General features: G+C 39.5%; 1 protein-coding gene and 1 pseudogene across 1 annotated transcript in view; both read left to right on the plus strand.

The window, feature by feature from the left end:
• LOC139458622 (uncharacterized) overlaps nucleotides 1-13,262 on the plus strand; it is a gene marked incomplete at its 3' end in the record, with an annotated part of 29,073 nt that extends 15,811 nt beyond the window's left edge. Inside the window, exons 12-21 of the mRNA XM_071240044.1 lie at nucleotides 1,063-1,204; nucleotides 1,506-1,616; nucleotides 2,652-2,706; nucleotides 3,875-4,021; nucleotides 5,157-5,288; nucleotides 5,990-6,118; nucleotides 7,166-7,294; nucleotides 8,611-8,739; nucleotides 11,401-12,174; nucleotides 13,246-13,262. Coding sequence (XP_071096145.1) covers nucleotides 1,063-1,204; nucleotides 1,506-1,616; nucleotides 2,652-2,706; nucleotides 3,875-4,021; nucleotides 5,157-5,288; nucleotides 5,990-6,118; nucleotides 7,166-7,294; nucleotides 8,611-8,739; nucleotides 11,401-12,174; nucleotides 13,246-13,262 — 1,765 coding nt within the window. The remainder of the gene's footprint in view (nucleotides 1-1,062; nucleotides 1,205-1,505; nucleotides 1,617-2,651; nucleotides 2,707-3,874; nucleotides 4,022-5,156; nucleotides 5,289-5,989; nucleotides 6,119-7,165; nucleotides 7,295-8,610; nucleotides 8,740-11,400; nucleotides 12,175-13,245) is intronic.
• Nucleotides 13,263-17,104: 3,842 nt separating this feature from the next.
• Nucleotides 17,105-18,095, plus strand: LOC139459863 (putative nuclease HARBI1; annotated as a pseudogene).
• The last annotated feature ends 4,935 nt before the right edge of the window (nucleotides 18,096-23,030 follow it).

Consider the following 23,030-nt stretch of genomic DNA (forward strand, 5'->3'; position numbering starts at 1 on the left):
CACTGATTTCCAGTTACCCTTTCCGCGAACACGGGGTGTCATCACTGATTTCCAGTTACCCTTTCCGCGAACACGAGGTGCCATAACTGATGTTTAGTTGCCCTTTCCGCGAACACGAGGTGCCATAACTGATGTTTAGTTACCCTTTCCGCGAACACGAGGTGCCATCACTGATTTCCAGTTACCCTTTCCGCGAACACGAGGTGCCATCACTGATTTCCAGTTACTCTTTCCGCGAACACGGGGTGTCATCACTGATTTTCAGTTACCCTTTCCGCGAACACGAGGTGTCATCACTGATTTCCAGTTACCCTTTCCGCGAACACGGGGTGTCATCACTGATTTCCAGTTACCCTTTCCGCGAACACGGGGTGTCATCACTGATTTTCAGTTACCCTTTCCGCGAACACGAGGTGTCATCACTGATTTCCAGTTACCCTTTCCGCGAACACGGGGAGTCATCACTGATTTCCAGTTACCCTTTCCGCGAACACGAGGTGTCATCACTGATTTCCAGTTACCCTTTCCGCGAACACGAGGTGCCATCACTGATTTTCAGTTACCCTTTCCGCGAACACGAGGTGCCATCACTGATTTTCCGTGATACATTCATATGATTGCCACCGATATTTTGCCTTTTACGCCTATGAAATCTGTTTCGGATGATAATGGAGACTGATTGTTCCCTGTTGTTAGCGTTTAATATTTACAATAAATGACGCGTGTCAGTTTGTTTGCTATTAGCTCTGCACAAATAGATTTTCGAAAGGACTTCAACTGGATTAATTTTGGAGGTAACATGGTCAGGGCAGCGTGCACACTATTTAGAGTGAATAATGTGAATGAGAAAGTTGGTGTTTTCAGTGGGGTCATCGGATCCTGGCACGACAACGGTAGCTGACTCTGCCTACTGTATTGTGGCACCGTTTCCCCTAGACCGCGTCATTATGGTATTATGACGACATTATACAATATGGGTTTGTACCTAAGGCCATGACTATCTCACTATAACGTAATGTCGTGACATCTCCTATTCGATATTTGTCTCTGTATATTTTTCAGTACAAATACCCAAAAGCAATGCCTACAGACAAGTCTCGAGCCGGCGTCTGTGACAAACATCACGGGGACGATGCCGGGACAACTCTATGACGTTCATGCACAGTGTCAGATGATGTTTGGACCTGGCTTCGTCTTGCGATTAGTAAGAACAAAATATATTTATCAGCATTAGCAGAATATCTGCCTTGGGCGCATCATGAACTATACAGGTGCAAAAACTACCTAACTGGTTGATTTTGACGCTATACTTTCTTACAAGTGAGTGAGTGAGGTTTTACGCCGCTTTTAGCAATATCCCGGCGGGGGACACCAGAAATGGGCTTCACACATTGTCGGGAATCGAACCCGGGTCTTCGGCGTGACGAGCTAACGCTTTAACCACTAGGCTACCCGACCGCCCCCTTTCTTACAATGTCACCCATTATTGATCATGACGTTTACAGGGTGTCGACATTGGTGGTTCTGAGAACATCTGCAAGAGAATGGTCTGTGGCAAGGAACAGCTTCAGTCGTCTCGAAACGCTGCAGAAGGAACGCCATGTGGTCATAAAAAGGTAAGCCATCTGAACGTCATATGTGTCTGTGCTTAACCCATGTTAATGTCTGTACCTACAGTGAATTCTGAATGGAAATTGAATGTACCTTTATCTGTTGACAGGCGTTATTATTATAAATATTACAAGTACTGTTATTAGTATCACTACTACTACTACTAACACTGATAGTTATATATACTACTCAAGAGAAGTTAAGGATCACCCGATTCTTTCATATTGGTAATGTTTATCTGTCATGGCATGAGAGATTAACTATTGTAATATGAAAGAATCAGGTGATTCTTAACTTCTTTTGAGTAGTATATGTTAATCAATACCACCATGTATAACAGGGAACACAATGACAATACACCTCACACTTTCCCGGTCATGTACCCGTATTCTGGACGCCATAAACATCCGGGGTAGAATAGGTCTTCAGCAACCCTTGCTTACCGTAAAAGGCGACTGTGATTGTCGTAAGAGGCGACTAACATGATCGGGTGGTCAGGCTTGCTGATTTGGTTGATGCATGTCATCGTATCCCAATTACGTAGATCGATGTTCATTACCGTATTCGACGTAATAAACGCCCAGGGCGCTCTCAAAATTAGAAATAGGGGGCTCTTATTAGAATACTATATTGATGGAAAAAAACAGAGTTGAAAGATAAATTTCGTGGCCTGGAATGTTTATGTACGACAGATATATTTTTCCAAAATTAAATGCCCATAAGTGCGTATTATACGCCAATAAATAAGTCTTGTGTACATTGATCAATCGGAAGGGGTGCTAATTGGGATTGTTCACTAGCCAATATATTAGCAAATGTCGCCGTGGGCGCTTAATAGAGTGGGGCGCTTATTACGTCGAATACGGTATGTCAATCACTGGATTGCCTGGTCCAGACTTGATACTTTACAGCCCACCGCCATCCTGGAATATTGCTGAGTGCGGCGTTAAACAACAAACAACAACCCTGTATTCTGATGTCAATTTGAAGCTTATTTGTCACAAAAATAGCAACTGTATGTGTAACACGTGTGATTTCAGTGGTGTGTAGCTGGGCAGTGTGTTTTCTCCATTGATGCGCCAGAACAAAACAACAGTAAGTGTAGATTGATATTTTTATTTATACAGTTTGACGCCATTTGGAATAGCATATCAGATATATATGACGGCGTAACGCGTATCAGAGGAACCGTAGATGAGGCAGATTGTAGGCCCTGACAATTTAAGTGCCTCCCAGGAGCACGGGTATGATGCTGACAAACCATGGATCATTACAAGATTAATCTTTTGATTGGAATCAGTACTAGCGGATCCAGCCAGCAATAAGGGGTGCAATTTTGCCGATGTGTCACAGCGCATTAGACCAGCAGGTCACCTCGATGACGTTATAGACGTCCACTTAGACACATGCACAACATATGTGCTCGATTATCGACAGTCGTGATATATCTGCGCTGGTAAGACTTGATTTCGATCCTCCTTGAGTCAGGAGTAGCTAGATGGATAAAGGCCACGAATGTTCCTCCACATTGTTCTCATTTTATTAGACCCGTGAAGATTCCGGGGTAGAATAGGTCTTCAGAAACCCATGCTTGCCATAAAAGGTGACTATGCTTGTCGTAAAAGGCGACTGACGGGATCGGGTGGTCAGGCTCGCTGACTTGGTTGATGCATGTCATCGATCCAAAATGGGTGGATCGATGCTCATGATATTAATCACTGGATTGTCTGGTCCAGACTCGATTATTTACAGACCGCCGTCATATAGCTGGAATATTGCTAAGTGCGGCGTTAAACAACAAACCAACCAACCAACTTTCATTTTATTAAATGGGCAGGATACCAACGATAGCTGATACAAAATTGGTAAGAGAACACTATGGTCATCTAGATGAACACCAGTAACCGGTTACATTATATTATTTAAAGAAGAGGGGAAAACAAATGAAAGCGTACTCTATGCACTATTGCCATGGAACGGTTACAAAACATATTATTGGATAATCGATTTTCAGAATGTCAGTATGAGAATGTCTCATTGTGAAAAAAAACTGCAAATGTGTTTTGTCAGAATATTAATACAGGAAACGATTTTAAAAAAATATTAATTTAAAAAGTAAAAAATTCAATTTGAAAACTTGAGGAAATATAGTACCCGGTGCTTGACATGATGCCAAGTATATGTGTATATAAGTACCGCTAGGGAGCACCATTCCGTTGATTGTGATGATCAATCAATTTCGGGAATTTGTCTACATTTTCAGCTGACTGTCTCTTTGGGAGCCAGCCAATCGTGTACCCGCAAAATAAAACATGTGCTGAGCTGATAAGTGCGACACCGCGACTGTGCTACAGGTCTTATTATTTGACGGTCTGCTGCGAGACGTGCCCTGTCTACAAGAGAAGTGACGGTACTCCATTTTTCCATCTCTCTCTCGTAACGTCATTGCAAGCATGTTTTACAGAATGTGTACGCCTGTCTTTTAGTTCAATTAGCACGACTTCCATGATAGAATCTGATATTCTTTACATCTACACGTTCGATATGCAGTAAACTACGTTTATAACGAACACGCTTATACCGAACTGACAGATATCACGAACTTATTTTTTGGTCCCGGCCCCTTGTTGTATATGTGCTGTATATATGCATATAACGAACTGCGGTTATAACGAACTAAAATTAGGGGTCCCTTTGAGTTCGTTATAACCGTAGTTTACTGTATTTGATGGGTCTTTTTTTTGTAATGGTGCTTTCTAACGGACCGAACATTTGATATTTTTCGAGAGAGAGGTTTGGGCTAGGTTTTATTTGTGAAAAAATATAGTTTGTTCCAGTAAAAATGAAAATGAAATTGCCTTCGAAAATTTAGAAACGATCATTATTGCGTGTTTAGAAGCAGTGACAAAAATCACACTTAAAGCAGTATGAACGTGATTATGCAAACAATCAGTGTGGTTCAAGTGACTTTGTTCGAAATGTGCCTCTATTCAACCAGCAGTGAATGGGTACCCGGTAGGATGAGATGACAATGTAGCTTGGGTTGTATTCTCCCTAGGGAGCTGAGAATGATTGTTGAGTGCACAATGATCCAGTGACCGGGGTAATAATAGCGCTTTGAGCATGCCCAGTTTGGTGTGGAAATATGCGCAAAATAAATGGCCTATTATCATCATCATCATCATCATCATTATTGTTATCATCATCATCATCACCACCACCATCATCATTATCATGATTCACTTCTCTGTGGTATTCAGTACGTGGTATTTACCTCACCTTCGGTTTGGCTCATTTGGAATGCTGCCATCAATGTCTGGTGAACATGGACACGAATTGTTTGATAGGCATTACTTAGAAGTTGAGGGATGACAAAGTAGACACAATTTATCGATAACAACTTGTTGTTATCCATAGAATGTGTCTACTTTGGAATACGGACACTTTGAATGTTTTGTTTACCAAGGGGTTTGAAAATTTTACGTTTGTACAAATATGCCTCGTGAATATTACTAATGTGTTCTTGAATATGTGATTTACTCTAGAAAACTGCCCATATGGAGATCGATTTATTAACTGTGCCACTGCAATAACAAGGGACACGAAACGCTTGTGTTACGGTGAAGCAAATGCCAATGGTTGTTGTGGAACATGTTCAGCTTTTAAGTCGTCAGTGGGTAAGTTTGTTTGTTTGTTTGTTGTTTAACGCCGCACTCAGCAATATTCCAGCTATATGACGGCGGTCTGTAAATAATCGAGTCTGGACCAGACAATCCAGTGATTTACATCATGAGCATCGATCCACGCAATTGGGATCGATGACATGCATCAACCAAGTCAGCAAGCCTGACCACCCGATCCCGTTAGTCGCCTTTTACGACAAGCCTGTAGTGGGTAAGTAATGAGACAGACCTTTAGAGGGTTTGTGTTAAGGAGGATATTATAAATACGGCCATCCGTTCGTCGATAATGAAATGTCATGTTGAAATTATATAAGTGTTCATCCTGTTAACGTTGAGGGTGGTGGAGCGCACGTCCTCCTGATGATTAAAACAATTTTACAATGAGGAAATGTCTTTCAATATTTCCAAACTTAAATTATCTTCTCTTAACTTTACATCACGATACTTAATTTGAGACCGTACCTGTTGACCATCGACATGAATAACATGGTATATATGTTTTGACAAAACAACATATAATCCAACGATAAATGTTTTCTTTTGATATTCGTATTTGGTAAGAAGTATATTTAGATCTTATATTTATCTGAATGAAAGTGACAATTTACCCAAGACTCGTACCTGTAGTATATATACATCTTGAAAGTCTAGCTTAACTAACTCTCGGTTGTAATTTAATTGTATTTTGTCCCCAGCAAATTGCACATATGGTGATCACTATTCTGACTGCACCGTTGTGACCAAGGAAAAGAAAAATCTTTGTTACGATGAAAACAATGCCTACGGATGTTGTGAAACGTGCTCGGCTTACTCGTCGGGAGTTGGTAAGTACAGATATGACTGTTTGTGATTAATGGTCTATTAATACGTCACGTCGTTGGTTTAAATGTTACATATATCCAATTAAATTAACAAAAATGGAATGATGGTATTGGTGCGGTTTGAGGAATGAACTACGTCATTTATATGTGACCGTAAGTAATACGTGAGTACAGGTAGAGAGTTGAATAAGTTTTACGCCGTTTTGAACCTTATTTCTGCTATCTCACGGCTTTTTGTTTGAGTATTTACCTAATATTTAGTTACAGAGTAGAGAACGATTGTCATGACTACTCTGGTGCTGATAGACCAAGGTTTAGTTTGGTTTGGTTTGTTGTTTATCGCCACACTCAGCAATATTCCAGCTATATGACGGCGGTCTGTAAATAATCGAGTCTGGACCAGACAATCCAGTGCTTGACATCATGAGCATCGATCCACGCAATTGGGATCGATGACATGCATCAACCAAGTCAGCGAGCCTGACCACCCGATCGCCTTTTCCGACAAGCATAGTCATATTTTACGGCAAGCATGGGTTGCTGAAGATCTAGTCTACCCCGGAATCTTCACGGGACGATAGACCAAGGATCATAATTAGGGTTAAGCTGGCATCATGGATCACCGGGTCCTGGCACGATCAACTGATTGTATATCAGTGCACTGACCACCCAATCCCGTTAGTCGCCTTTTACGACAAGCATGGTCGACTTTTATGGCAAGCATCAAATGCCTATGAATCATGATCATGTTGGTTCAAAGTGAGTGGATAAGTGAATAAGTAGACGTGTGGTTAAAGCGTCCGCTCGTCACGCGGAAGCCCATTTCTGGTGTCCCCCGCCGTGATATTGCTAGAATATAATTGCTAAAGCAGCGTAAATCAAAACTCACTCACTCTGTATTCTGGTGTACGAGCCCATGTAGATCGTAAGATTTTCTACACTCCTCTAGTTACACGGGTAACTCATAGTGATTGAAGTCTAGGGCAACGATACCCCGGATATGTTTTGAACATTTATTCCTTACTCATTTCATTATTATGTATATACCAGTAAATTGCACATATGGCGATCGCTATTCTGACTGCACTGATGTCACCAAGGACAAGAGAAACCTGTGCTACAATGAAAGGAATGCCAACGGCTGTTGTGAAACTTGTTCAGCGTACTCGTCGCCTGTTGGTAAGTACAGATACAATCTCCTTAAAATCAGACCTCAGTTCTCGCTACCGCTAAACAAAGATCTGAGGACATCCCATTACGGGTCACGTCAGAACGACCTTTCATCCGACCAATCAGAGCATCGCTTACCAGATTATGAAAGTGACAGTCGGAATGGGATTTCTAATCATGCAGCCTCGAAAACTTTAACTCCGAACGATAGTTATGGGTTTAACGACTGTATCCATACAATCTAGACCATCTATTAGCTATTCCAGAATGTTCTTTTGTTCAGGTTTCAAATTTGTAATCGAGAATTTGTCAAAATATGTTTCGAAGCGTAGTCGCCAATTTGAAATTAGTGCCGTAAAGTACCAGAAAGCTGCCTTCTGATTGGTCATTCCATTGGTCGGTCAAAGTTCGCGCAAGGTCGGTCTGACGTGACCCGTAATGGGATGTCCTCAGATCTTTGTTTAGCGGTAGCGAGAACTAAGATCTGATTTTAATGAGATTGGGACAGATATGACTGTTGGTGATTGGTCAGTCTATTAATACCTCACGTCGTTGTTATAAATTTTGCATATATCCAAATAATTTGACAAAACGTTTATTGAAAGGTGGTTTGGGTTTTGATTTGGATTTCAGGGGGGAGTGTGGCACCTTCAGTGGAAGCTGTGGATGTCGGGGGGACCTGGGTTATACTATTCGTTTACTCTCAGCCAATAACTCTTCCTTATCAAACCCTTATCTACGTACTATAGGGTGGGTCGGGTAGCCTCGTGGTTAAAGCGTTTGCTCGTCACGCCAAAGACCCGGGTTCGATTCCTGACATGGGTATAATGTGTGAAACCCATTTCTGGTGTTGCCCGACGTGATATTGCTGGAATATTGCTAAAGGCGGCGTAAAACCATATTCACCCACTCACTGTTTATACTTGTTATATGGAGCTATATGTTATTATGATAGATACATTTCGCAGCTTAAAACATGATAGGTATTATTAAATACTGTGAACCACTGTCCATAATATCCTATATTATCATTTTAGTCGCTACTTTATGTTCTCGAGAAACTTAAATCATATCACACTTAAACTGCTTTATGTTATGAACTATTCAGAATGGATAAGCTATCATTATAATACAACTGATTTATTAACAGTTTTACTTTTTATAAATGGTTATGGCAGCCATATTCGATTCAGTTGGTGGCTCTACATTTGATGGTAAATCAATTAACATATTCGACCTACATATTTTATTTGCGATGTTTCATTCCTTTAACACAAAGTTTGTATTTATTCCCTATTTTGATTATTGCGTTATCTTTTTTCCAGAAAACTGCACATATGGTGATCGTTATTCTAACTGTCGGGCTGTAACTTCGGCAACGAAATACCAATGTTACAATGAAGACATTGCCCATGGCTGTTGTGAGACTTGCCTATCCTATTCGTCAAGGGGAGGTAAGTACAGATTATGGGGATTGTCTGGTTTGGGTTTCAAATGAGTTAGTCAATCATTCAAGTTGTCAATTCAATTCAAGTAACGTTTTAAACACTAAATCGAAGTTTTAAGTCTGAAGTATGTGATATGATATATATTATGTTAGATTATCATTTCTACGATTCCTTAGGCAGGAATGATAGTGGTCCTACGACCAACATAAATATATCTATTATTAATGAACATAATTGTAATAATTACAGTAAAAGTATGCTATATTCATCTGATGATACTTACATTTCTTCTTAACCAGATATAGGTTTGTCAGCACCATACCCGTGCTCGTGGGTTTCACCGAAGTAGTAAACGTCTGAGACCTGCATCACTTCGGGCTTGCCTCCCACATTAAGCTGACACGCCGTGATATAACTGTTATAATGTTAAAAGTGGCGTTAAACCCAACTCACTCACTCACTCACTCACTCACTCACTCACTCACTCTTGACCAGATTGTAGGTTACGAAAGCTGCATCTATATTACCAATTGAATTTGTTAAAAAATAATAATGATAATAAGTCCACCTTAATGCGACAACGTAAATTTACCAAGAGAATGGTCAGGGTGCTACATAGTATTATTACCCCTGTCTTAGAATCAGCATGCACTCACACTCCATTCTCAGATTTCTGAGGAGTATACAATAAAAGCTGCCGTATGAGGCGCCAGAACGCTTAAAGCCAATTTACCATTTCGTCCTACCGGGTACCGGGAACCCATTCACTTTACCTACAAAACATCTGACACTTACAAGACGCCCCTACAAAAAACGATACCAAATTTCCATGTTTTGAGTCAGGAATCTGGTAAAAATACCTTCAAATAATGAACTAGTACACTATTTGATGGTAGGCGATTGAGGCAAATATGGATTAAGCTTGCTCCTTGATCAACATGTGTCATTATTTCAATCAGTCCTGTATTTATATTAGACTGTATCGCATCACCTTTTAGCTTGAGTCTAAAACCTGAAGACATGTCCGTTACCGTATTCGTATATAAAAATATACCCAAGACACAGTTAAATGTGTTCAATCATACTTTATAATTTCGCACGTCCCGATGTGCTTTAAATTGCATCTGAAATATATATAATATATGGGGAAATATATATGTGAACCATTACGCAACGAATTGCCAATTGTTTTAGGTATGCCCGTTTGCGCTAAGACGGAACCCGGCCGCAAAAATGGCCATGAGAGGGACACGAGTCGCTGTTCGGCTTGTCCCGGAATAACACGAGTTGGTCCCGAATGTTACAGACTGCTGTCATATAGCTGGAATATTGCATTGCCTTCCACATGAACCGTGGTAGAAAGGAATAAGCATGGCCAGCATTCAAAGTACCCTAGCACTTAACTGTTTAAACAACGTTGTTTTGATAACCGTATTTTAAAAGAACTCTTTGGTTCACTGTGAGAGCACATATGTGACCAACTCGTGTTATTCCGGAACAAGCCGAATAGCGGGGTTACGGAAAGGCGCGAGTGGTGACGAATGTGTGAGAGCACTGCGAGTCGGCCCTGCGTGGTGCACGTGAATGTGCTCCCTGAGCCGATGGAATGCATGTCCAAGGGCACGTATACAATTCATATAGGATCAACTTGAGCACACTTAATTATCAATCACCTAACCATGACTTGCCCATGTTGAAGGGCCTAGTGTAAGCAACATGGCCCTGATCCCGATAAGAGTAATTTTTTTTCTATCTGTTCGTTTCTTCGAACGAAATGCTACCTACTACTTACAATGCATAGAATGAATAAAACACATATTTCGCCGTGCAAAAACTGTTAAACTATAAACTACATTAGTCGTTAATTTCATAAAGTGTCTTCCATTTTACTTTCGTAAGCCTTCGGTGCAAATATCGCGGGTTCGAATCCCGCTGGGGAAACAAGCTTTTTTCATGAAATTTTCATCAAGGGATTAGTAGGGAAAAAGAGAAGTTCCGTCATTGCCTTGTGGTTTTAACTGAATTCAATCTCATAAAAATCAGATATTAGTTCTCTCTACCGCTAAACAAAGATCTGAGGACATCCCATTAGGGGTCCTGTCAGAACGACCTTTCATCCGACCAAGCAGAGCGTCGCTTACCAGATCATGAATGTGATTTCTAATTATGCAGCCTCGAAAACTTTTAAACGGGGTATTCCGAACGATAGTTACTGGCGTAACGACTGAATCTATACAATCTAGACCATACATGAGCCATTCGAGAATTTTCTTTTGTTCAGGTTTCAAATTTTTAATTGTCATAATATGTTACGAAGCGTAGTCGCCAATTTGAAATTAGTGCCGTAAAGCACGAGAAACCTACCTCCTGATTGGCTAATGTCGACTTCTTGTCAGTAATTTCATTGGTCGGTCAGAGTTCGCGAAAGGTCGGTCTGACGTGACCCGTAATGGGATGTCCTCAGATCTTTGTTTAGCGGCAGCGAGAACTAAGATCTGATTTCAATGAGATTGAACTGAATTCAGTTAAATAATGCCCGGTCAAAGACAAGGAAGAACAAAGTGGTGTCTTCCGGTAATGTTAATCAGAAGACGTACATGCTCGAGACTATGATCATCAATATAACTACATATTGGAAGGTTTCAATGCTGCTTGATTATGTTGCAGACTGTCCCTATGGTGACAACACGTTGACTGACCCATGCACTGAAAGCAACTGCATCACTTCCGGTTCCGACTACATTGGAAGGTGTTGTGACACTTGTCGCAATTTTGTGTCACAATCTACCACAACTACGACAGTAACAACAACGACTACACCACCAACTACCACGGCTACAACTACAACACCCACTACTACACCAACTACTAACACAACAACCACGGCTACACCACCAACTACCACTACACCATCAACCACGACTACACCAACAACTACCACTACTACAACTACTACTACTACACCGACAACTACAACACCCACTACTACACCAACTACTACCACAACAACCACGACTCTCCCACCAACTACCACAACACCATCAACCACAACTACAACACCCACTACTACACAAACTACTACCACAACTACAACCACGACTACACCAACTACTATCACAACTACAACTACACCAACAACTACCACAACTACAACAACTACGACTACACCAACAACGACTACCGCACCAACTACAACATCTGCAACAACTACTAATACACCAACTACCACTACTACAACAATCACGAATGCACCAACTACTACAACCACTACTACACCGACAACCACTACTACATCAACAACTACCACTACTACACCAACTACTACAACGCCAACTGCAACAACGGCTTCACAGACGTCATTGACAACCAGTACAAGAATAGTGTCAAGTACAGCTACAACCCAATCCGCACCTACACCCACAACAGTCAATCCCATCAGCGGTAAGTTGGTTGGTTGGTTGGTTTCTTGTTTAACGCCGCACTCAGCAATATTACAGCTATATGACGGCGGTCTGTAAATAATCGAGTCTGGACCAGACAACCCAGTGACTGACATCATAAGCATCGATCCACGCAATTGGGATCGATGACATGAATCAACCAAGTCAGCGAGTCTGACCACCCGATCCAGCGGTAAGTAAAGCAGACACCCAGATTTTTTATTGTCGTAAAATGTGACTAGTGAGTGAGTATGGTTTTACGCCGCTTTTAGCAATATTCCAGCAATATCACGGCGGGGGACAACACAAATGGGCTTCACACATTGTACCCATGTCGGGAATCGAACCCGGGTCTTCGGCGTGACGAGCGAACGCTTTAACCACTAGGCTACCCGACCGCCCCTAAAATGTGACTAAATTGGATCGGGTGGTCGTGTTCGGTGGTTTGCTTGATTGCATATCATCGTACCCCGAAAGTTTGGATCGTTGTCATACCATTAACCACCGATTCGTCTGGCACAGACTCGATTAGTTGGAATAGTGAGATGATATAGTTGGAATATTGCTGACGACGGCTTAAAACAACAAACGAATACACGTCAATGAGTGATTTGGTTGGTTGGTTGGTTGGTTGGTTGTTTTTCGCCGCACTCAGCAATATTCCAGCTATATGACGGCGGTGTGTAAATAATCGAGTCTGTACCAGACAATCCAGTGATTAATATCACGAGCATCGATCCACGCAATTGAGATACGATGACATGCATCAACCAAGTCAGCGAGCCTGACCACCCGATCCCGTTAGTCGCCTTTTACGACAAGCATAGTCGCCTTTTACGGCAAGCATGGGTTGCTGAAGACCTATTCTACCCCGGAGCTTCACGGGTCTGTTAATGAGTGAAGAATGTAGAGATAGAAAATCCCGGGAGACTGCAATCTCCTGCCACCAATTTTTCCTTTGTCAATTATTTCCTTTAAGAAATAATTTGTTCATGTTGAAACATGGGTATTAACAATAAATGAAATTAATTAGTCAGGTAATTAATTACGTAAAATACTCATTTGTTTCCAGATATCTTAACAGAACCACAAAAAATTATCATAGCGGCGAGCTTCGCTGTAGGTCTTGGGATACTCATCATCATTGCTGTCATCGTCTGTGTCAAAATCAAAAAGTGCGTACAGCTATCTTCTTTAGATTAAGTGACCAACCATTGGGGGTGGGGGGTGGGGGCGGGGTTGGGGGGTAGGGTGTGTGGGATGGGGGGGTGGGGGGGGGGGGGGCGGGGCGTCAGATGGGGGTGGCGTCAGACTGTTGAAAACTGAAAGATCGCCTGTCATAAAAATTATATTGTTGCAAGGTTTTATTTTCTTTTAAAAAAGCAGGCTCATAGTCTTAAATTAAATAATATAATCTTATCTACACGCACGCACGCACGCACACACACGAACAAACAAAATGAAAAAATAACGATTGATGCACTTCGCGGGGTAGGAACCGCTTTATTACAATATAGATCTTGATTATCGATCAGATCGTCTTGACTGGCATTTTGTTTGAAGTAAATGCAAGCAATATGAGAGATAGAATCTAATTGGCCAATATGAGGAACATAGAAGGGGCATAACTCGTAATATTGACTGGGGGTGTTTCGATCGAGCCTGGAAATTTCCAGCCCAGTTCGGCAAGGGTGGAAACTGGACTTTTATAGTCAGTCTGCGCCCTTGCCTCGGGAAGATGAGCGCAAAATAGTTATCCACTATACAAACAGAACATGCAATGAAAGCAAATCTCAACAGCAAACACATTGTTGAAGTAAAATAATACTGTACAGTTGATATTTGGCCACTGGTCATCAGTTCATTATTGTTACGAGGTGCTTTTCAAATTGAAACGCAAAGGTCAGTGCAGAAATCATTACCTACAGAACTAAATTACAAAATCAATAACTGACCACTCAAGATCAATGAATAAACATTAAATTGTAGGGGAACACACAGTTGTCGTTATTACAATCAATTGGCCAAATAGGTGGCAACAGCCCTGTACTTAATGTGGGCACTTGCGAATGTTCAGAATTGTGTGACTGTCAAAAGTCTTGAAACAGTCCGTTCTTAGCTGATCTTGAATCCGGAATAGGGGCGGTCGGGTAGCCTAGCGGTTGAAGCGTTCGCTTGTCACGCCGAAGACATCATTTGCAAATACACTCACAAAAATCTCTAATGATTATGGGATTTGTATTCAGTGGATTTAGACATGTGTAGTGATTTGCTACATTTTCCTTGAGTATTCTGACTATATTCTTCAACGTTTCACATTGTGCAGTTTGCTCTTTGTTGAGTTACGGGAGTTATAAGGGTTATTTTTGCGATGGACTAATGCCCTGGGTGCCGTTGTACAAAGCGATCTTTGCGCTAAGGTGATCTTAACTCCCATAAGAGTACACAATTAGGTGATACTTTGTCATTTTGATAAATATATTGTGTCCACTTTTTCAGAGGCGTTTTCAGAATATTGCCAAAAGCAAAACCTTCATGGACACGAGCTGGAGACTTGGATTACACTTCTCCTCCTCTGGGGGCGTCTTCACGGGGGTTCTCCTCATACCCATCAAGTTTTTAATGTTAGCCGATTGAGTTAGACATTGATACCCAGTACAGGTTCACCCAAATGATGCACAATCATGGTCTTAAACAGCAACCGCGTGTGCGTGTGGGCTTGTGTGCGTGCGTGTGCGTGTTGGCTTGAGTGTGAGCGTGCGTGCGTGCGTGCGTGCGTGCGTACGTGCGTGCGTGTCAGAGCGGGAGAGTGGCTTACGGAAAGTTTATTTTTTTATTCCACCGAATGGCTTCGTGTTCATCACAGAAATGTGCATACAAAAGGTTCAACTTCGACTACAAGATGCTAAATATTAAGACATTTAGTTACTTTTACCCTTTTTCCACCTATGGCTAGAATTGTCAAATGAAAATCTGTACACCAAGAAATTAAAGTATTCGGGTATTATTGGTTCGCATGATTCCTAGACATGAGGGGCGATATTACCATATTTGTTTCACCTCTATTCCTGCAATATCAAGCAGTCACAGGGGGTTGATCTGATTAGGCGTTGGTTTACTTATTTAAGTAAATGCCATTAAGTCAATTACCTTTCAGTTTCTGGTGTCATCGCTTTTTTTCGGTGATCCATTCATGTAATTTTCACCACTTGTTTGCCTTTTACGCCTATTGGAATCTTTTTCAGCAGCTAATCAGGGCTGATTATTCTTTGGCATTTCTAGATTTACAATCTTTAATCAGGTTTATTTTACGTCCATATCTTCACTTTTTCTATTGCACAGTTCACAAATAGATTTTGGTAACTATATTGCATAGCAAGAAAAACGTTTCACCAATAAATAAATGGCACCGAGCCATTCGAACAAAAGTGTCTACTAAATTCAAGTGTGTCCTCGTATCTGTATGTGTAATTTAACTAGTGTGAAACACATTTTTAAGTTTCTAATAGTTTCACAATATACGTCTTCATTTTTTATTTTTTTTATGACTCTCCACTTGATTGGTGATTGTATACCTCTTTTGTATGTTTCATGTTTGTGGGTTTTTTTTCATTTTCGTTTTTAATAAAGAAAGTCTGTTTAACATGTTCCTTGTCCTTTAATAATATTTTCAAAAAATTCAAATATTGTTCACATTAATTCAGTCACAATAAGGGCAACGTTTGTCATGTTTAAGTTCAAAATACTGGCTGTCTAAGTTGGCACCAAGCACGTGGGTATAACATTTTGGGCTTTCCTCCCACATTAAGCTGACTCGCCGTCGACGTAATAGAGTTGAAATGCTTTTCAAAGCAGCTATAAACTCACTCAATCACTTCGAGTACAATTAAGGCTCCATGAGAAAAAAGCCCGAGAAACTATGCAATCAAATTTGGTTGGTTGGTTGGTTGGTTTGTTGTTTAACGCCGCACTCAGCAATATTCCAGCTAAACTAGTGTACAAAAGAAACGATACCAACTTATCTTCAAAATTGTTTTTTACTAAGTGAATTGTCTAGTATGACAACATGCCAATTCGTATTGCACATCCCAAACACAGCATAGTCGATAAAAAATACCGGGAACACGTGATCACTTCCGGGAAAAAACGTAAATTTCGTGAACGTGACATTTCCCTCTCTAGCATGTTCTGCACGTGCATAAAAACTGTATAAAACGGCTGATCAGACACGTTGATATCACAGCAACAAAAAGAACACAAGATATGCCACGTTTGACAGCCATCGAGAAAGAGAGAGCCGTTGGAATGGTCCAACACGTCGACGTCGCCAGAAGGTTGGGCTGCGCACGCATCACTATCACCAGGTTGATGCAACGGTTACGTCAGACAGGCCAGACGTCAGACAGGCCCAGGGTACCGTTTCACATAGCAGTCGTAAGTCTTACGTGCGTGTAAAACTGGCGTAACTCGGAAATACTGAACTAGGGGCGTTTCACAAAGCTAGTGTAATATTACGTCCGGGTAAAATTGGCGTAAACTCTACGTGTGGTCTTGGGGTGGTGTAAATATTTACGCAAGCGATAAAGATGGCGATCAATCCAACCACAGTCGAGATTGCCAAAAAAGTATGTAAGCGAGAACGTGTTTTCCGCGACAGGTCGAACCCCCTCGACGATTTGGATGATCATGACATCATCGAGAGGTACCGCCTATCACGACACATGATATTTTCTATCATTGGTAAAGTGAGTGACAGACTTGAACATCAAACTCAGCGTTCCCATGCAATACCACCTTACCTTAATGTTTTAATTGCTCTGAGATACTTCTCCAAGGGTGGGTTTTACAGTGAGATTGCCGATATCCACGGTGTGAGTAAATCCTCCGTCTGCAGAGCAATCCACGCAACAACAGACGCATTATGTGCAACCATGGGTGATTTTGTATTTCCCACGATGCCTTCCACTCAGAAGAGTACCAAAGAATCATTCTCCGACATAGCTGGATTCCCTAAAGTACTCGGTGCAATTGATTGCACACTCGTACCCATAATGGCGCCGAAACGTGACGAAGTAGCCTACGTTTGTCGGAAGGGTTACCATGCACTGAACATACAGGCAGTATGTGATGCCAACATGAGGTGAGATACATACACACATGGTAGATATGTCTTTTATCATGAATCAATTATTCCTATTCCTCTTGAACAAGGCACGACAAAATGTAAACATTACAACATGAAATAGATGGCCTTGACATTGACGCATGCTGCGCCCCCTAGGTAACGTTTTGGGCGAGATAAGTCATGATGCATACCAGTAAAAATGAATCCATTGTGATAATGTTTTCAAATTTCCATTTGTTTACATGTAGAATAACTGTTCCATAAGTGAAATGTGAATTAATAGTGTTTATTTGTAGGCAGATGTAGATCTCTAAATGAGCTTTATAAAGTTATGCATGTGCATTTTAAATACTGGATTTCTGTTATTTCTGGATTTATATGGATATAAATTGTTATATTTTTCTGTGTGTTCAAGTGGCCTGGCTCTCTCCATGACAGTTACATATGGAATAACTCTGCCCTTGGTCAGTACTTTGAAAAGAAAAATATTGATGGATGGCTACTTGGAGACTCTGGGTAAATATAACTACAACATATATACCTTACAATGTGTGATAAACAAATCTGACAAAACTGCACTTAGTAAAATACTGATGATATTTTGATGACCTGGCTGGATATAGTGTTATCCTTATTACTTATGTTACAGATACGCCTGCAGACCATGGCTGCTGACCCCTGTGCTCAATCCCAGCTCGGAAGGACAGGAGAAATACAGTAGATGTCATATCAAGACACGGAACACAATAGAGTGAGCATTTGGCTTGTGCAAGTATGGTTTTAAGTGGCAACAGTAAGTTGGACATGTAACCAAGAAATTATTGTAAGTGAAATAATTAAATATTGAAGGTACAGTTATGTAGTCGGTATAATGCTCCCCAGCCCAAGGAGGTGTCATGCTTACCCAACGTTTTTTTCTGAAGCCAAGTAAAGACAATATTAGTGGAGATGTAAAACATTTAATGTTTTCAACAGAATGGAGTAACATCATCTGCTCATGCATCAAGCGCACATGGCAACATTTCTTACACACCTGTACAGTGAAATAACATTGCTTTCATATACAATCTGTAATCATAAATCTTATACATACATGATACATGAAACTTGGAATAAAACTTGGAATACTTCAATCTTACATCTTGACTTAAGGGTATCTTTAACATTGCATTCTTAGTACTTAAGCATTATCTCCCTTGGATTACTAAATAATTGACATGAAAATGTTTAGATAAACAATTCTTAAAAAACTCCTGATGAAATATAAATAAAGATATTTATGAATTATTGATGAAAAACAAAGTTCCAAAATATTTAGAATATTGACAATATTTTGGTTAAAAAATATATATATATATGATGATGATAATGAAAAGAATTTAATTTATACATTTGGAAAAAGGATGATGAAACACTTACAATGAATTTTATTCAAAATGAGACAAACAAGCCTTTAATAAAAACAAAACTTATTTCAAAGAAACTATCACAGCAAACCTTGAAATATCTACGCATACTTCTGATTAAACTGATAACTAATTGACAAACCTATCTACATGATCTAGTAATACTTTGACAACATACCCAAGGAAATCAACCTTTCAATACATCATACGTCATAACCACTTCTGAGTCCTGACACTATTGAACGATAACTTCAGAGTGACACAATTCAATAACAATATTTATCTTGAGAGACAATCACAAATCATAAGGATATAATGGAAACTTACTCTATTTTGCAAACACATGACTTGCTAAACACTTGTCTCAAGATACAACAAACTTTGAACGAAAACATTTTCACGCTACAGATTTGTTTACTTCCGCTCAGCAGCAAAGGGAAATAACTCTCTCACACATACTGGCAATACTGCTAAGAAATTTGACTTGACGAAATGACATAAATTCTCATCAAATTAAACTTATTCCTATCAAAACATATCTGAACTACAGAAATATTCATTTCCATACATTTGTACCATAAGCTAATAGACAACTTCAATATATCTATGCTATTTATGCAATAACAACTTTTCTGACCATGCCGTTCGAGAAGACGAAAAACTTCTATGCATTGGGCCGACAATAATCATGAAATACAAACTATTTAATAGTGTTAATTAACATGATGTTGCTAACAATTAAATGTTTATATGCTTATGAGATGGAAGGTGTATATTTTGTGCATTGACAATTCACCTGAAGCCAAATAAAGACAATAATAGTGGAGATGTAAAACATTTAATGTTTTTAACAGAATGGAGTAACATCAACTGCGCATGCGTGAAGCGCACTGTCTCTTCAATTGCTCACATGTAAATGCACAACAGGTAAATGCTCCACATTCAGGTGTAGCTGCGCCGAGAACATCATGTGATGTTCCTTTGGATGCAGTTGTGCTATGTCATGCCTAAACAGAAACAACTTACCTACCTCTCCAGATGACTCGGTGACTAGAGATGACATTATTTCACATTTTATTTTTAATACTTCATAATACTACAAGTATTCTCATGTTTGTTTCTCCACTGAAATTATATACTAGTGAAATGCTCAGACAAAAGTGCAGTATATCTACAATTTTGAGTGAAAATATATCCATTTTAATTTAAATCTAAATTTGGGTATGGGTTGAAGTCGCGAGAGAAATTAGCTTTCAATATTTCCTTTTTTCATTGTTGGGGATCAGTTTACCACAGGAGTCAGTGAATAACGTACATCATTGAAAAGACAATGTGAAAAGCTTTCATATGATATATTACATGACCATGTTGAAGAACTATATAAGATCTTGATTTTGAAAACAGGTCAAAATGGCGGCCATCTTGAAATTCAAGATGGCCACCATAAATGCTCACAGAAAAACTTGAAACATTATCTTTCTTTATGAGTTTACTATTTTGGTGTTTTTAAGCATTGTTGAAATTATCCCACTCATCCACTACAGCAACATCATCTACCACCATATCTCAATAAGCAATTTTCGTCAAAATTGGTCTTTGGGGGGTGGGGTAACATTGTATACAATATCTCAACCCCTATGTAATATATTTTCATTTTGTTTTTTGTATAGGATAGTACAACGGTTAAGGCAGATTTTAATACCCAGTTATAGTGGTTTTATTGTCACAATCCAATGGAATAAGTGTTTTACCTACTCACAAGATTTGAAAATGAAGTAAAAAAACATGATTTTTACCAATGTTTCCACTGAGATTTAGAATAACAGTTAAATGAAACAAAAGGTTTGCCCAATTCAGATAACCGAACATATTACCTGTAATCAAAGACATAATTTGGATATGACTTAATAAAAATGTTACAGACAATTTTGTCAAATTATGCATTTTTCCTTCAATTTATGCAGTTTTGACCCCCTGAAAATTCCTGCACACACTTGCAAGCTTACTACCCAATGGAAATTGTGTACAGATACCTCCTTTATGCAATAGAAAAGGTTTAAGGTATACAGGAAAATGTGGGAACGAAAATCTAAACTAAGCCACTTTTCCGCTGGTGGCCAACTGACTATAACTATATATGTATTATATTATAATATGATGTGATTTGTTGGTAGAAGATCAATACCTTCCATCATAATTGCAGTTCCTGTCCCTGCTGGAGTGATACACATTGATTCTGTTGTGTTGCAACTGACTGTGTCTATGAAAGAAAGACAAATAAAGCAGTCCATCATCAAAAGTAACTCAATTTGTGTGGTTAACATTTGTCCAGAAAATACCCATCAACTTGAAATATAAATGGTTCAACACATGAATGATGACTTAAGTAAATTTGCTTATCTGGGAGCATATCAATGAGTTGACTATGCCATGAAGATAATGAAAAAAAAACATTTATATGGTTTGTGAACCACAGACACTATACTTAAATCAGCACTGTTAAGAGGAATGACGTGGAAATATTTACCTCCCGAATCAAATCCTCCAGCAATTCCTTCAATCTGGCAAGGAGGAATCTATAATCTATAATTAAAGAAATGAAGAACACAGTTACTTCATGAAATATGAAACAAGTAAATAACTAAATGGTATCAGTATTTTGCATAAATATTTCCCCTATGCCAGTAGAAATAAAGTAAATTTAAGCTTTTTATAAGTCTGTTATATCATTATGTATAACACAAATAACTAAGAGAGGTAACATTTGTTTGTCTAGGTATCATATCACAATTTCTGGCCCAATCCATATGTTCAAGCATATTCCATATGTCATGCATTTTAGTCTGGTCATTTTGGTCGAAATAAATGGCCAACCTCAAGAAAATTGCAACAGAATTAATTCATACTTTATGTTATTTGGTAGCATGTCAGCTTTCAGGAAAAAAAAGTCTACCAAAATCAACTCATGGGAATGACCTTTCTCAAGGTCACAAGATATAGGCCTATATAATTCGTATTTTCGTATTCTTGGATATTTGTAGGAAGGAAGAGATTCAAATTTATTAAAGTTTTCTTTCTAAATATAACTAAATTAAAGAACCATCTGGGTATTCAACTTTTATTTACTTCATAAAAAATATCACAGGGATAATTTAATTCATTACAATAGTTCAAGGTCAAATAGAGGACATATATGAAGAGTGGCCGAGAAGTTAAATGTTGCCATAGATTTTCAAATATTGGAATGAAGTCATACATATTATATTCAAATTTAAGATAATCACAGTTCATATATCATTTTAAAAACTTAATGTACTAACAAATCACCTAATTGTGTGTGTGTGTGTGTGTGTGTGTGCGGGGGGGGGGGGGGGGGGGGGGGGGGGGACAGTCATACATAGCCATTAATGATTGTAGCCAGTGGCAGTCTGAGGTAACAATGAGCAAGCCTCCAAGCCTCCGACTGAAATGGATAGAAACGGGTCGTGGCAGAATGTTCCTTTGATTGAGACTCTGCCCGAATTGTGACTCTTGTACAAGGGGAAATGAATATATGTTCCTGTATACTTGTTTTAGATTTGAAAGAACATTATTACCAAACTATTGTCGTATAAATCCCAACTTTTATAAACTCCGATGCTTATTCACAACTACTGATAGTTGAACACTCATTCGTTTAAGTAAGTATATTGGTTGCATATTTCAGAAGTTAAATTTTTTGTTGTTGTTTAATGCCGCACTCAGCAATATTCCAGCTATATGACGGCGGCCATTAATTAATCGAGTCTGGACCAGACAATCCAGTGATTGACATCATGAGCAGCGATCCACGCAATTGGGATCGATGACATGCATCAACCAAGTCAGCGAGTCTGACCACCTGATCCCGTTAGTTGTCGCCTTTAACGACAAGCACAGTCGCCTTTTACGGCAAGTATATATGATACTGTGATGCTGTTTTGCTAGATGTAAATAATATAACGTAGCTGTAGTTTCGAAAGATAATCCAGTAATAAAACACTTACAGAATAATGATTATCTTTAGTGTCAATTATATCATGTATGCTATTTCTCATATCACTTTAATACATTGTAATTTGTATGTGTATCATGTTTGTGAGAGGCATTCAGATCAGCAAAATTTGCTTGTTTGCCAATCCCTCAACTTTATGGAAATAAATATGTTAATGTCATAAAGAACTGGAACTTGGTAACGCATGGCCCGGGTAGTTGGCCGACTATAGTCTATTCTGGTGAAAGGGGCCCCGGCGAGACTCATGTCACCCGGTTATCTATAATCCTGTCGCTGATATGCTGAGTGAACAC

The sequence above is a fragment of the Haliotis cracherodii genome, unplaced genomic scaffold (genome assembly GCF_022045235.1).
Source record: "Haliotis cracherodii isolate W230 unplaced genomic scaffold, xgHalCrac1.p SCAF_13, whole genome shotgun sequence".
In the NCBI taxonomy this organism is placed as follows: Eukaryota; Metazoa; Mollusca; class Gastropoda; order Lepetellida; family Haliotidae; genus Haliotis; species Haliotis cracherodii.